At 42.7% G+C, this 15,570-nt stretch overlaps 1 protein-coding gene across 1 annotated transcript; it reads left to right on the top strand.

The window, feature by feature from the left end:
- Window positions 1–10,262: 10,262 nt before the first annotated feature.
- On the top strand, window positions 10,263–15,336 carry LOC310802076 (carbohydrate sulfotransferase 1; the record flags this gene model as incomplete). The annotated part of the gene is made up of 2 exons (XM_083666340.1): window positions 10,263–10,425; window positions 14,201–15,336. The coding sequence occupies exons 1-2, from the start codon at window positions 10,287–10,289 to the stop codon at window positions 15,334–15,336; spliced, it is 1,275 nt and encodes a 424-aa protein (XP_083522466.1). The 5' UTR covers window positions 10,263–10,286.
- Between the last annotated feature and the right edge of the window lie 234 nt (window positions 15,337–15,570).

The raw sequence follows: 15,570 nt of genomic DNA on the forward strand, positions 1-15,570 counted from the left end.
TGGCTGTGCCTGTGGTGGTGTGGTGATGCTCTCTGCTTTAATTTGCCAGGTCCATTACTCCTGTGAATGTAATGGCTGCAAGCCCTGTGAGTGTGAAGCAGTTAGCAGGGGAAAGAGTGAGAGGGGTTGGCTGTTTTGTGTCTGGAGAGCAATGTGCTGCATTAATGGCCCCAATTATGCACCTGGGAGCATTGCTGATGGGTTGCTTCAGTGGAGAGGGTGGGGGGGGGGTGTCAAACAATATGAGTCAGACAGGGGGAGACAGAGGTGAGGAGTCACTTGGGTCTGTTGTTGTGCTTAGCTACCATGTCTATTACTGGTCTGGTCTCATGTCAAGTGTCCAGTCTGTGCTAGGGAGGTGGGAATTTACCTTTGTTGCTTTCATGAGAACAATCCAACCCCAAAGCCTCACAGTAAACCCACCTCCCTCTGGACTCTCAAATGACTTCAGTGCGGGTTTGATTTTTTAAAGTCTATAAACTAGAAATAGGGTGGAAAAGGGCTACCAAGGCTTAGATTAATTCTCGTCAGACATAAACTGTAACTCCTAGGCAATAAAACTGTCAAAGAAGGGAAAGCACATTGCAAGTAATCATTTTGTTTATAACCCAATGGTGTGATTGTGTTCATTGTCTCGATGTTTATGGGTAGCCTCTGTCTCTGTGCCAAAATGATTTGTCTTTTTTGTTTGAGTTGATGTGTCATTATGGAACGCTCGCTCAAGAATCTTCAAGCAATCAACGAGAGAGACGCAGACCGGTTAGACTGGTAGAGTCTTAAAGTCTTAGTCATCTAATTGTCCCTGCAACATGTCAAAAGTACTGGCATCTTCTATAACAGTCATGGTAGGTGCCAAGAGAACATTTCATAGCCAGTAAAGTTTCATCCCACGCACTGATATAAATGCACCACAGTTGATTATCGGCAATGCTCCTCTTTTCTCTGAGGTTAGGATTTATTACACAACCAGATTCAAAACTAAACTTGTCCACTCATGTGGACAAGTTTAATCTTGTAGATTAAAGATGAAATGCTAAAAAAATCCCACATTTCATTAAGGTCAAGCTTTGCTGTGCTTTTGTTCCTGGTGAGAAGAATCTATTTATGTTTAAATGTACACACATAGACATGCATGCACCAGCAACACCCTTATTTCACAGATGTGTATATCTCTCTCTCTGTTTCTCTCTCCCTATTTGTCTCTCACGCACACACACACACACACACACACACGCGTGCGTGCGCGCACACTCACACACAGCACCTCAGATGCACCTGACCCAGCCCAAATGAATGGACTAGGCATCCAGAAATTGTCGAGCGGAGAGCAAATTCCGCTGTGTATAAATCAGATGATGACTAATACAGTCTTCTCTTATTATTTGGGATTTTCACGGATAACAGCCAGTGATGGGATCAGCGGACGGGTCAGATGTGTTTATTTCAGCTATCCTCCAGTGGGCACTGGAGAGCCAAGGACAGAGACAATCAAATGGGTGGGGTCAGGGGCTCTGAGGACATCAAAGGGGCCCACATAAAACTAGCTGTGAGTCGTACTCTGATTGGGTTCAGTATAATTCCCCATCCATGACCCATGAGAGTTCACATAAACAGCCATCTCTAATCACAGTTTTAGATCACAGCATGGTGGCAAGTGTAACCCAAACATAGGGCTCAATTCAGTTGAACCGACTTTGTATTTAGTTAGTCTGTTCTATCAGTATTTAGTCTGTTCTATCTCTTTTTTCCCTGTTCAAACGATGAGTGGGTTTAGGTACGGTAAGGTAGGTGTTTGCTATTTTGATATTACTGTAGGAAGTGTGTGCACTGTACATAAAGACACGGCGGATATATGAATTCTAGCTATGCTTGTAATTGGTCAACTAAATCTTACTTCATATTATGGTTAACAGAGCGGCAATAACTTCACTGGCGCTCTGCTCTAATAAGCTCCAAGAACAATACCAGGAAGGAGCACATAACAGTATGCACCCTTGTGATTGTTTGCTGGATTACATTTCGCTGTCTCTGTTGGCATACTGGTGGGTGAGATGTGATTTCCTTTCACCTGCTTATTGCACGGCAGCTCAGGGGGCTGTTTTTTACTCACTAGAGGGAGACTGACTAAAATTCTTCCTCAGAAAATCTCTGAGAGATGTACTTTCCTTTGCTATTGTCTGACTGGCAGCTGCAGATTATCTAATTGACATATAATTTTTCAGACGCTACCAAGCCTAGATGTAGTATGATCTCATATAAATACACACACACACACACACACACACACACACACACACACACACACACACACATCTTACAGAGCCTTAAAGGGATGGTTCAGCCTATTTCGATCTGTTCATCTGTCATCCATTCTCCGCTTTACTACCATAAAGGCTAAGTTAGCAGTGCCCTCTCCGATAGACAGGATTTCAACGGCACTTAAGTTACATGCCAAAATCTCTTCAGAGAAACTCGTACAAAGTGTTGTAGCAGCTATATACTCTACAAACCTGTACATGCTTTTATTGTGATCACAAACAACATAGTTTTGCAATAATATGCAATGTTCCGTCACATATACTTCCTCTATTTAGGATATGGGCAACTTTTTGTTCACAGCTAGTAATCACTCCGCAGTGAAACCAAACTGTTTTCGTTTTTTTGGGTAAAACTGAAACTAGAAGTCTATGAAGAGGAAATATTGTAGTTCCAGTTCTGAGGAAATCGATTACAGACACTGTAATTGTTTTATTTTCAATAGGATGCCCATAAAAAAAATCCTTCAAGTGTAACTCGCCACTAAAGTTTCTCTGAGGAGACTTTGGTGTGCCATTTCAACAATGCTAACAGAAAGACTCCCTCCAGAGGGGTTAAAATGGTTGTGTGTCATGTGTTATACCTGGCAATCTGAATTTTTCAGGTATGTCGACACTGAATATGCAAGACAGTGGGCAGCAACGACCCCCCATCCGTGGACAGTGGAACAATGGTGAACAGCCACAGAGCAGCTCCAACAGCATTGATTTAGACAGAGCAGCTCCAACAGCATTGATGTAGACAGAGTAACTTCCCTCCTCTGTTATCATGCCTGTTAGTTAGGTAACTAGAACGCTGATTTCCCCCAAGCGCAAATCTGTCTTTCCTCAATGATTACAATGCCGTTGAAACTCACAAAACATTGCGCCAAACAAGGCAGAATAGCAAGGCGGGAATGTTCGTTTTATGCAGTCCTGACCTGGAAGTACCTCACTAATAGCCTCCTATTTAGGGGGACATAGGGAGATAAAGGCACGGATACCCTTCTCCCAACTTCAGCCATGCCCCACACCAAAATTCGGTTTGTCATAAACAGAGGCCTACTGTGACACACGCACAATACAGGACAGATTTGATTCATCATTATTTTCACCTAAAATGTATTCTCTCTCCCACAACGCTGTAGCATTTTCATTTGTTCAATAATAATAATAGGGCAACGTTATATTGCTGTTTCCTAATCAATAGATTTCCCTATTGAAAATGCATTTTGACAACGTAAACGTAGCCTATAGTTCCTTTGATCCTTTCACAAAAGCATTCTGTTATCTTCATAGGAATTTACTGTGCTGTAACGAAATCACCTTAACTGTCAGGCTGTAATATAACAAAGCCTTGTGGGCACAGTGGTGGGTCTACTCTGAACGTACAGGCCAGCAACACTACAAACTGAGTAAGCAGAGACCCTCAATGAAGTCAGATCGATCGCACATCATCAAAAGGACATATCTCATATTATAAGGACTTTGATTCTAAATATCTATCTTGAGAACAGAATTGCTTATTTCTGATAAAAAAAAAAAAATGTGTTTATTGATATACGTATACATAGAACATTTTCAGCTCAAATGTTCGATTTTGACTTTGGAGGGATCTTTGGTCTTTAAGTGCCGTTGGAATCCTGTCTATTGGAGAGGCGCGGTTAACTATTAGCCTTTGCTGTGGTAGCAAAGTGGAGAACAGAGAACCAGAGGAACTTTCACTATACTGGCCTATGAGGACCCTGAGGCCTAACTCAGGGTGATGACTCAAAATTATATTTCACCTAAACATGAAAATAGGCTGAACCATCCCTATGGCGACTTCCATCAATATTGATTTTTTACATACCAAATACAGCACAATCTCAAAAAGTTATCTTAACATCTTAACAGCGTGCATGTGTGCGTGTGTGCGTGTGTGTATGTGTGTGTGTGTGTGTGTGCGTGTGTGCGTGTGTGCGTGTGTGCGTGTGTGCGTGTGTGTGTGTGTGTGTGTGTGTGTGCGTGTGGTAGTGTAAGTACAGCAGCTGGCAGTATAACTGTGGGGGTGCGAGCAAGAGTGGGCATGATGAGGCAACAGAGAGACCCAGGGGAGATTCAGTTCACACACAGAAAAATAACTATTTTCTTATTGGCTATCCGAAACCCCACTAAAATAAGAGATTAGTCCTCTCGGTGGAGAGTTGTGGGCGTAATGCTGGTTAGAGCTGAGGATCAATGTTATAGGTAGGCAGGAATGGGGTACCAGAGAGAAAGAGAGCAAGAGACTGAGTTTTCTTGGCAGCTCATCCTACTTTGTGTGTACTTGCCTTGCACAGTAAAGCTATGGTTGAAAATCTGTCTTGGCCCTGCATCGAGCTGAACAACTGCTAGATCTGTGTACAGTAGGTAGGCAGTGCTCTAAATCCCTGCTCGGAGATTTAGTTTTGCTTTGTTTTCGTCTGTTGTCTTGTACTGCTTAAAGGTTGATATACGGGTCACAGAGGGGCACAACAACTCTGGAAATAAAGAGACTGCCAGAGCAATGAAGATTTCCAAGATGAAGGGCAGCAAACTGCAGATGCTCCAATGCAAATCCAGTGTGGCAATGGTGGAAAATACAAAGATACATAAAAAAAGAAGAACAAGTCCTATATTGTATGTAGCCATTCTCAGAAATCCTACAGTTGTCAATGTGACTTTGTCACACTGGGAGATAAATCTAAAACACTGGTAGCAATATCAACCACAGAAGAGTAATTGAGCTGTCAAAGGTTACCTCTGACCTCAAAATAACCTCTAGCTACAGTAGACTTGAGGGGACCCATCCCTCACACATAGCCAAGAGATGAGCCTATCATGGCAGCATGGATTATGATAGCAGCCATCCTCACTGAAATGAAGAAAAATAGGGGTCATTGAGTCATGTGGAAAGCTGTGTATGTAAGCTGACATGGGGAGAAATGGCTGCCGCTGCTGCTCCATTTGAGAGGTAAGTAGAGGGCCCAGCGGAAAACAGAAATAATATACACTGTATATCAGTTAGGTCATGTTTTAGTTACCCATAAAACCATATTTGGCCACCAACACTACCAACCCAGCTGCAAGAGACTAGTGTGTAATGCGTGATGCTTCAATGCAGTTTAATACGAGCTCGGGTAAAGAGTCTCTTGCATCAGCAAAGCAATTTAGTGGCTTGTACTGATTATCTTAGGAATTAGGGTGTTTAGACTCTATAGTCGAACAAAGTTGAAGTAATGGAGACTAGATGGAGTGGTCGTCCTTGCATTGCGCAGATGGCACCTCCAAAAGTAATGACCCATTTATGCTTGAGCTGACTTAGTAAAATGTAACGTATAATAATCGCACTCTAACAAGTGCTTAAGCAATGAAGAATATGTGTGTGTGTTGATGCGGTAGTGTCTACCTATTCTATGTCCATATGATAAAGACATCTAAACAAATCTACTTTTGAGTCAGCAGTGATGGGAGGTAAATGACGCCGGGAAGGCATGCCTCCTGCTTACTCATGTGCTCGCCGCTGCTCCATCGCGCCTTTCCACAGCCCGCGCGCAGTACTGTTAAAGAGTGAGTGTCAGTTGTGGGCTGCTCATCCCACTCCGCTACTGGATTCGATCGACAAAGCTGGGGGTTTCAGAGTCACAGGGCTACTTTACCAATGCATTAGTAGCCTAATGCTTCTACTCGATCGAGCTGATTTGGCCAAGTGTTTTCATGGTAAGATAAAGCTGGTTTATGCTCTTGATGTTTTGTATTTTGCGCGCGTATTTCAGAATAGGCAATCTATGTTTATCTTCACGTGGCAGCGTTTGTGTGAACCGTTATCTACTACTCTAATCAAATATCGCAACTGTATGTGATGAATGACGAAGGACTTTTTTTGAACTCGCGTTTACCTGGACTGCACCCAGGCTACCTTGCGTGTAGCCTAATGTAAATAACGGATGATGGGTTACGATGTTGTGGACACTGACTACACTATCTTACTTGATAAGTTAATTTCATAGTTGTTTTCTCCCTTTTTAAAAAATTATTGTATTGTGCCGGTGCATGCCTTGTGCTTATATTTGTTGCTCCATTTGATGACGAAGATACAGTTATAACATATTCATTCATATGAATATCACTACATTAGACATCATTCTTTCTTTCATTAAATCATGTTTTATGTCATTGGGCTATGTTCACATCATCACTTAAATTAACATTGAACCTTTCACTTCTTTATTCTTTGAAAATATTACAAACTGGTTCATTGTACTCTCTGATGTAGGCTATCATGTGTTTTGTGTTTTTGTACAGTGTATGGAAAAAATGTGTGGTGTTATATGACTCACTGAACACTTTATTAGGAACAATATACTAATACTGGGTAGGGCCTCCCTTTGCTCTCAAAACAGCCTCAATTCTTCACGGCATTGATTCTACAAGATGTTGGAAACATTCCTTTGAGATTCTGGTCCATGATGACATGATTGCATCATGCAATTCCTGCAGATTTTTCAGGTGCACTTTCAAGCTGTGAATCTCCCGTTCTACCACATCCCAAAGGTGTTCTACTGGATTCAGATCCGGTGACTGGGAAGGCCACTGAAGAACACTGAACTCTTTGTCATGTTCATGAAACCAGTTTGGGACGACTTTTGCTTTGTGACATGGTGCATTATCATGCTGGAAGTAGCCATTAGAAGATGGGTAAATTGTGGCCATGAAGAGATGCACATGGTCAGCAACAATACTCAAATAGGCTGTGGCATTCAAGTGATGATTGATTGGTATTAACGGGCCCAAAGTGTGCCAAGAAAACATTCCCCACACCATTACACCACCTCCACCATGAGAAGATGTACAGGTGTTCCTAATAAAGTGTTCAATGAGTGTATGTGTGTGTTTAATTCGATCAGTAAGATGCCCAATAAAGACAGGTATAGGCTACTCTGCAGTAGGGTGAAGTCTGCACGCAAAAGAGAAGAACATCAAGGGTTGACCTTTGTCATTGTTTGAAAGTGCCAATATGCATATTCCTTTCCTGTGGGCTCGGGGAGGCATGTAGGACAAGATTCATCTTCTCTCATATCACCGGGATTCGTCTAGCCTGGGGTCAGTGGGAGCTCCTCTCTCTGTGAGTGTTTTCTCTCTCTCTTTCTTTCTGTCTCTCTCAGCTGCTATGCCTTTGGCTGTGTGAGTGCTGCTGCCGCTGTGCGCTGTTCCGGATGGTGCGCTTCCCTAGCATGGAGAGAGAGAGAGAGAGAGAGAGAGAGAGAGAGAGAGATGGGCTGTTGCTTGTGCAACTGGGAAGGGATAGCCTAAGTGAGGAAGTGTTTTTGTTGTGAAATATGTGTATCATGTTGACTGTGCTGTCCAACCATCCGTATGTTACATGTACGGTAATGAATGTGACTCGTCTATTGAGGAGAGAGTCTCTGCCAAGCAAGCTCAGCTCAGGGAGGTTGACACTTACTAAAATGCAGTCGGGTTGTTTTTAGATTTCATTCGGTTACTTCCCTCACCTGTAACACAAGCCCCTGCCCTGTTTTCCCCCCAGCACATCCATGAACTCCCCCCCCTCCCCCTGTATCTGGGCTTCGGATGGCACAAATGTAATACCATTTTTAGCACCATGCACAGAAGTCATTAACTCTCCTTCTCATTCTTTATTTCTAGCAAAACACCTGCTCAGGTCCCACTGTAATTCAGAACTCCTCAAAAACAACAGCACAGCATGTGAGATGGGAGTGGGAGAATATGGCAGATTGCTTTTGTCAAGTATAAGAAATTGATGTTAAGTAGCCTGGTAAAGGTTTCTCATAATCTGTTGTCATTCATGTTCAGATGTTCTTTCTACTCATTTATTTCCCAACATCCTGAATATGAAAAATCATAGACATTACAGACGGAACAAATCAGTCATACCATTTTGTACGATGATGTGATATGGCGTTTTTATTAGTCCTATGCTCAGTTAGATTATGATCTGTCTGTTCCATTTTTGCTACCTTTGTCAACAGGGCATGTTTATGGTTTGGAAGGCTGTTTGTGATTAATGGAACATCAAAAGCATGTCTCTGCCTGCCATGAAAGCATAAACATCAATGAACAAGAGCCATTCAAAGAAGCACGGATAATACAGTATGATACAGGGAGCAAGGGGGAGGCAATGCCTAGTATTTATTTTTCTATGTATGTACAGGTAGAATGTCTTATTTAAGCTATGGCTTTGATGGTAGTAATAGATTGAGTTTGGGGCCATTTCGCCAGAGCAATTTTGAGCAATTGCAAGCCTTTTTCATTCTCTGTCTAGATCATGTGGGATTAGCTACCATCAGTCTAAAGTGGTGGACCAGAGGCTATACTTGCCCTGAACCTATAAAAGCCCCAGTATTTCACCCCAGCTCTCTCTAGCCCAGTGGAAGAGAATCAGTGAGTTCACAGAAGGGACTAGATGAAGATGAAGAAAGACAGTTGCAAGTACACTGATTTGAGGACAGCTGTTTTATTAACTCAATTACCACAGTATGCATGATTAGTTATGTCACCCATGATGCACAGTAGGGGACACCAGGGGCAATTGTAACATGTTTTGCAATAAACTCTATTACTCAGAGACCACTCAACCTAGACCTGTAATCGTTTTATATCAGAAACTTACATCTAATAATCATTCTGATGTTAAAGTCTGATGTTACATTTTCCCCTGTGAGCAGGGGATCTATAAAGAAATAACAAATAACCTATAAAGAAATAACAAATAAAACCACTAAACTCTAAACAAAATGTGGAAGGCAAAATCGATACACACTAATGCTCCATTAACAACCTTTAATTAATCCTTCCGGGATTTCGCTTTGGCTTTTTTGTGATATCTGTAGCCAAAAATGCTTGATTTTGCTTTTCTGAAATCTTGCGAGGCAATATGCAATGTATTATTTGCTCAGTTCTAATAGGACTTTGCATGCATGTTGATTGGATCCTTTTATGTGGTGATTGGTTTAAATTGCAATTGTTAAGTACTGGAGGGACTGTTTAATGGTAACAATGTGTTGATCCATGGTGGATCCTCGTCAAAAAATAATATTTTATTCTCTGAGCAAACAAAAGACAAAATGACATCTTAATTAGACCTCATGAGCAGGTAGGCTTAATAACACAAATAACGCTAGAGCCTTTAGTCTAAAGTAGCCCAATGCCCATCCAGAGTGATCACAGTGATGGTCAATGTAGCGGTAAATGTAGCGGTCACTCCCATCTGTGCAGTCCTTGTGTGCCCAGGACTTGCCCAACACTGTGTTACAATTGCCCCTGGGTAATTGTAACACTGTGTTACATTTGCCCCCAACCCTAGCAGCCATGACAAACCATATGTGCTAGCTTGCTGACACGTCAATTCTGACACATGTCAAGCATGTCAATTTGTAGCCAACAGAACAGTAATGATAATGTTAGAATCCAGACACTAAACCTTAACAACAAAAGAGAAAAATACTGTAGATCAAAAAAGTTACATTTACCCAACGACTTTTCCCAATAAAACCTGCAGAGGTGAGATATTCAATATATAGATTTTTCATGCAGGGAGCAAACCTAACTGTGCATGTACTGAGTGAGTTTAAACTCTCTAACTTGTTTCTGATTTGATAAAAGCAGGCTGTTACAACTGACCCGTTACAATTGACCCCTGCTATTTGTCCTAGGTCTCCCCTATGTAACACTCACATACACTGTTGCATGTTTCAGCTACGACGTGCAGTTAGTTAGCCTTGTGATTTTTGTTGTTAAACCATCGCAGATCTCCTTTATTGTACTGTATATATGTTAACAATATGTTGTTCTTGGTCAGAGGGTCTTCTGTCTACATGACTGTAGATGTAGAACAAGTGAGGAGGAGTGCTCCCTACTACACCCTGGGGAAGAGTGTCTTGTGCTCAGGCTGTCCCTCCCTCTGTGTTTCCCTGTGTGTAGCGTGGAGGATGTAGGGCTGGAGGGGGCAGGATGGAGTGCTCCTGGAAGACGGTGCTGCTGCTGGTGTGTGCGTCTCTAGGGGTCCAGTACACGGCCATCCGCACCCTGAGGGACTCCCTGTCCGGGCCATGCCAGGGCATCTACCACTGCCAGAACCGACAGCCCAAAGGTATAGTTGGCTATATCTACCCAACACACAACCAATTATATATACACACAGCAACAAGATGGTTTGTGTGTGTGGACTTAGTTTAGGCTGTACATGTTATATGAATTCTGTTCTTCAGTAGTGTTGAATGCCTGTAGTTAGGTAGCAGTAGTGGTTTGCCTCTAAAGAAACAAAAAGACACAAACCACAACACTGTTAGAACATCTGGCAACACTGTTCAGAAGAGTAACATTTAGAGTCCAGGCATAAAACCAAAATGATATACACTGCATTAGAAAATGAACCAAAACACACATATACTGAAGTTTTGCTGAAAAGTTACTCACGCTTCAAATAACACAACGTTGTTTTGAAAGCACTGGAACGTGGCTAGCAAGAAGCTATTCTGAAAATACGGTCTAGCATGACCATCCGGCATAAATAATGCAAAGGGAACTGTTATACATTGCAGATGATGCATAATATGATATATTATTGTAAAAATGTTACATGAAAAGTAATACTTACCCATCAATTTCTACAGCTCTCCAGCTTAAAGGGTCCATGAAGTCTAAACCCTAAATTCCAGTGTTTTATATAGTGTTTGCACACTATGATGTTTGCACACACTGTACGATTGTGAAAAGTATGATGAGTGTCCCTTAGTATGATAGTTTGAAAAGTGTGCCTGGAATTACAGCTCATTTTACATGTGTGATTTTGGCCCCCTACACAACGTCATCAGGGGATCTGATTTTAATACACCAATGACAACCAAGCACACCTCAATCAAATAAACCAATAATATAACTTATGTTTTACATCGCTCCAGTTTTAATCAGCACTAGCAGTGAGCACAGTGAGGCACTCCAGGCAGGTACAGATAACAGCCTAGACTAGATGAAACTGGCCATTTAAAATGTTAAATGCAGCAAGACAGAATATGAATGAAAACGTAAACCACATCATTATCTTGTTGTTTGAGCTAGCACAGTGTTGTATTTTGCAAGCTATAACAATTACCTGTTCGCTAACTTATTAGTAGAATTGCTAACAATTTTACAAAGCTATTGCCAAAGTAACTCACCAAATCTAGTAAACTGTCAATCCAAAATGCACCATCACGCCCACACGCACAGTGACTTTTTAGATATCCAGGGAGGTTTGGAAATTAAAATTAGAACGAATACATGGCTGCTGTATGTATGCTGTATGTATGTGTCCCAAATAACATCAAGCTCTTTTAAAATAATCTGCTCCAGGAGAGCTGACCATGGCACTCTTGCTGCAAGCTTAAAGAGTACAGTACCAGTACAGACCAAGGCGATGAAAAGAGGTGTAGAACTAGAGCCCATAGCAGCAACACAGTACACCAAGCTCGATCTAGTGTATCCATGTGGCTTTGTTGTAAATCTTCATGCCCCACACTTTGGTATGTCACCTGACTGTAAGGTCATAGAAAGAGGAGAGAGTGAAAGCCCAAGCTATGGGCTTTTAGAAATTAAGTGCCCATCCAAGGAAAGCTTCACAGCATGTCCCTACCTTTTCAAGCAGGCAGATGGCAGCTATAAGCTAAAAGAGTGTCACACTTATCATTATCAAATAATGGGGCAGCTTGGACTCACGGCTATGTCATGGTGTGATTTCTTTGTTAAATGTGCTGAAGACTACCACCTAGAGTGGATACACTTTGATGGAGCAAAATGGGAGCAGATGAAGAACAAGCTTGATGTTGAGGCAAGGCTTATCACTCATCATTGTCAATGTCAATAACACACTGTTCAGTTTCTTCTGGGTTTTCCTCAATGGTGCTGGAGGTGGATGCCTGTTCATGTGCAGCATCTTGCAAATCACATCTGCTTCTGTACAACCACAACTCGTGTTATTTTTGTATTACTTTGTTTATGAATTGTACAACCTACTGGAAAAAAACATGTTACAATCACAGAGGTATGTACTTAAATAAATGAAATATTGTTGTTACTTGTGTACAGCAACTACATGGTTGGGATACTCTGGAGTAGGCAGTCTATTCACAATTTCACCCAGAGAACTGCAGCTCACTGGATATTTTCTCTTTTTCTGACCATTCTCTGTAAACCCTAGAGATGGTTGTGTGTGAAAATCCCATTAGATCAGCAGTTTCTGAAATACTCAGACCAACCCTGTCTGGCACCAACAACCATGCCACGTTCAAAGTCACTTAAATCACCTTTCTTCCCCATTCTGATGCTCGGTTTGAACTTCAGCAGGTCGTCTTGACCATGTCTACATGCCTAAATGCATTGAGTTGCTGCCATGTGATTGGCTGATTAGATATTTGCATTACTGAGCAGTTGAACAGGTGTACCCTAATATCACACCTGTAGGTACTGTAATACAAACTCTAAAGTATTTTTGCCTCCGATGTCATATTTTAACAGTTCAGAGATGATGCTAGATGACGCAGTGGTTCTAGAATGTGTTTTTAACTAATGTTTGGTGTAGGGTTTTCTCTCTGCCACGTTTCTAGTGAAAGTATCGTTTTAGGATAGTCCTAGTCATCATCATCATCATCATAACTCATAGACAAACTGGACAGAATCTTGCTTTATAGCCATGATATGTGAAGCCTACGTGAAGCCTCCAGCACTGAGACCCACTTTAAATGCAACCCAACCTAGCTAACGTTAGCTAGCTAAACTTTACAGCGGGTAACGTTAGTTTGCTGGGAATACTAGTTATGTAATATTAGTAGTAATAATACTACTTTTAAATCCAGTCTCGCTGTTACACACTGCGCAGGCGTAATCCCAGAACACCTTGCACACGTTATTTACAGTTCTCTAAAAGGGACAGAGCCACTGGGTTTAAGTAACATGTATTTTACCACTTGGCTACATAACCTCTAACAGTAACATACAGTATTGACAGGATTGAAAATGAAAGCATCATTACACTCTAATACACTTTGAATTGATGATTGCTAATGTTGTTATTTAATCAATTAGAAAAACTGCTATCCTCTTTGAATGTATCGACTGTATTTAGTTTTCAAAATGTATTTTTGAAGGAACTCTAGTCAAAGCTATATTTATGTTGGAGGAAAGTTTCAGTTTGTTTGCAGGGATATTAGACTGTAACACCCCACTGAGACTGGAATGGAAGGGAGAGAGCAAAAGATAATCATTCAGCAAGGGAATTCCTTTCCAATGGAGAAGTGGATGAGAGAGAGATGTAATATCAGGGATTCATTTTGCAATTATCCTCCAATCTATCTCCATTAATCTACACTTGCAGGCCAGCTGGAGTCACTTAAGTCAAGCATCTCCGCACACAAGTAACGCCCCCTTTGCAATCAACTCCTCATCAATGGTAATTACAACATGTTAGATATCTGCTCTATATTTAGAGAGCCGCCATCTCAGAACTCCCTCGGTAAACATCGGCAGACAAACATCTTACTCAGGCATGTTTATCCTCTACATTATTTAAGATAATTGGTTTCTCAGCTGGAGACTTCAGCTGGTTTCTCTCAATCCTCTGTTACGAAGAAGACAGACCCTGTTTTACTTTTTTAAGCTTCTCTCACTCATGGTTGGCTAATAGCCTTACATGTTTATATGAAAGTGTTTCTCTAAAGAAATCTTCCAAAACCCCCAATATGTTTTTTTCAACTTAGGTTTTTTTATGTGTTTATCACCTATATCCTATTCTAGAGTCACAAGCAGGTAGTTCATGCAAATACTGTATAATAAAGTACAGTAAAATAAAACAGTTTTACATGGATACAGACTTCCTCTGCCCTTCTCTATAGACTCCAGGTGGAGAACTCTTTGTGATGACAGCACATCGCCCATGGAGACCTCACCCTCTCGGAGGCACATCCTCCTATTCGCCACCACACGTAGTGGCTCCTCCTTCACCGGCCAGCTCCTCAATCAGCACCCGGGGATCTTCTACGTGTTCGAGCCTCTCTACCATGTCCAGCAGGCCTTCACCAACTCTAGCAGCAGGCTCCGCCGAGCCCTGGACCGCCGGGCGCTGCTGGGAGCCTACAGAGACCTCCTCCTCAACCTCTACACCTGCGACCTCCGCTTCCTGGAGAGCTACATCCGGCCTGAGCCCCAGGACCATGTTACTGGGTCTTTCTTCCGCCGGAGCTCCAGCCATGCTCTTTGCTCCCCCCCTGTGTGCCCAGAGGGTAGAGAAGGTGCCTTCGCAGGACAGCCTGATGAGACCTGGTGCCCCAAGAAGTGTGGGGCGTTGAACCTCACCCTGGCCTCTATGGCGTGTGTGTCGCGGGGTCACGTGGCTATAAAGACTGTGCGTGTCCCAGAGGTGGGCGACCTGCGCACCCTGACAGAGGACCCGCGGCTGGACCTGAGGATCGTGCACCTGGTGCGCGACCCCAGGGCTATCCTCGCCTCGCGGATGACGGCGTTCTCAGATCAGTACCGCACCTGGAAGATCTGGAATGTCACAGGGCGACAGCCGCGCTATGTGGACCTATCACAGATCATCAGCACCTGCAGGGACATGGCTGAATCAGCAGAGACGGGACTGCAGAGGCCAGCATGGCTGCGGGGGCGCTACCTGCTAGTGCGCTATGAGGACCTGGCTCTCAACCCTGAGAAGAAGGCCAGGGAGATTTACAGGTTTGTGGGGCTGGAGATGGATGATAGTGTGCGCTCCTGGATCGCACGAAACACCAACAGCAGCAGAGTGCCTTCTCCATCTGAGTGGAATTATAAATATTCCACTACCAGAGACTCCAAAGCTACAGCAGAGAGCTGGAGGCTGCATCTAGGATTTGAGATAGTGAGGACCTTGCAGACTTTGTGCAATGATACCCTCTCTCTGCTGGGCTACAGGCTGGTTCACTCGCTGGCTGAGCTGAGAAACATGTCCAACAGTCTGGTGGAGCCCAGGACCTTTCACCCTGTCTTATGAATGTGACCAGGTGCTGATCGGACGTGATGCTACAGAAGCTTCATGATGTACTTCATCTCTGGTAGGTGTCCTTTCTGCAAAACAAGACTGTCGCAATGCTGTACTTGTAATCTGTTTTCTAAAGAAACTGCCTTTTTTGATTTTGATTAGAGACCAACCCCTCTGTATGTATTCTGTGACCTCATTGTACATCACCATTATCTCCAAGCATGGTTTCATTATGGCCAGCTGACA

The sequence above is a fragment of the Argentina silus genome (assembly GCF_951799395.1).
Source record: "Argentina silus genome assembly, chromosome: 3".
Lineage (NCBI taxonomy): Eukaryota > Metazoa > Chordata > Actinopteri > Argentiniformes > Argentinidae > Argentina > Argentina silus.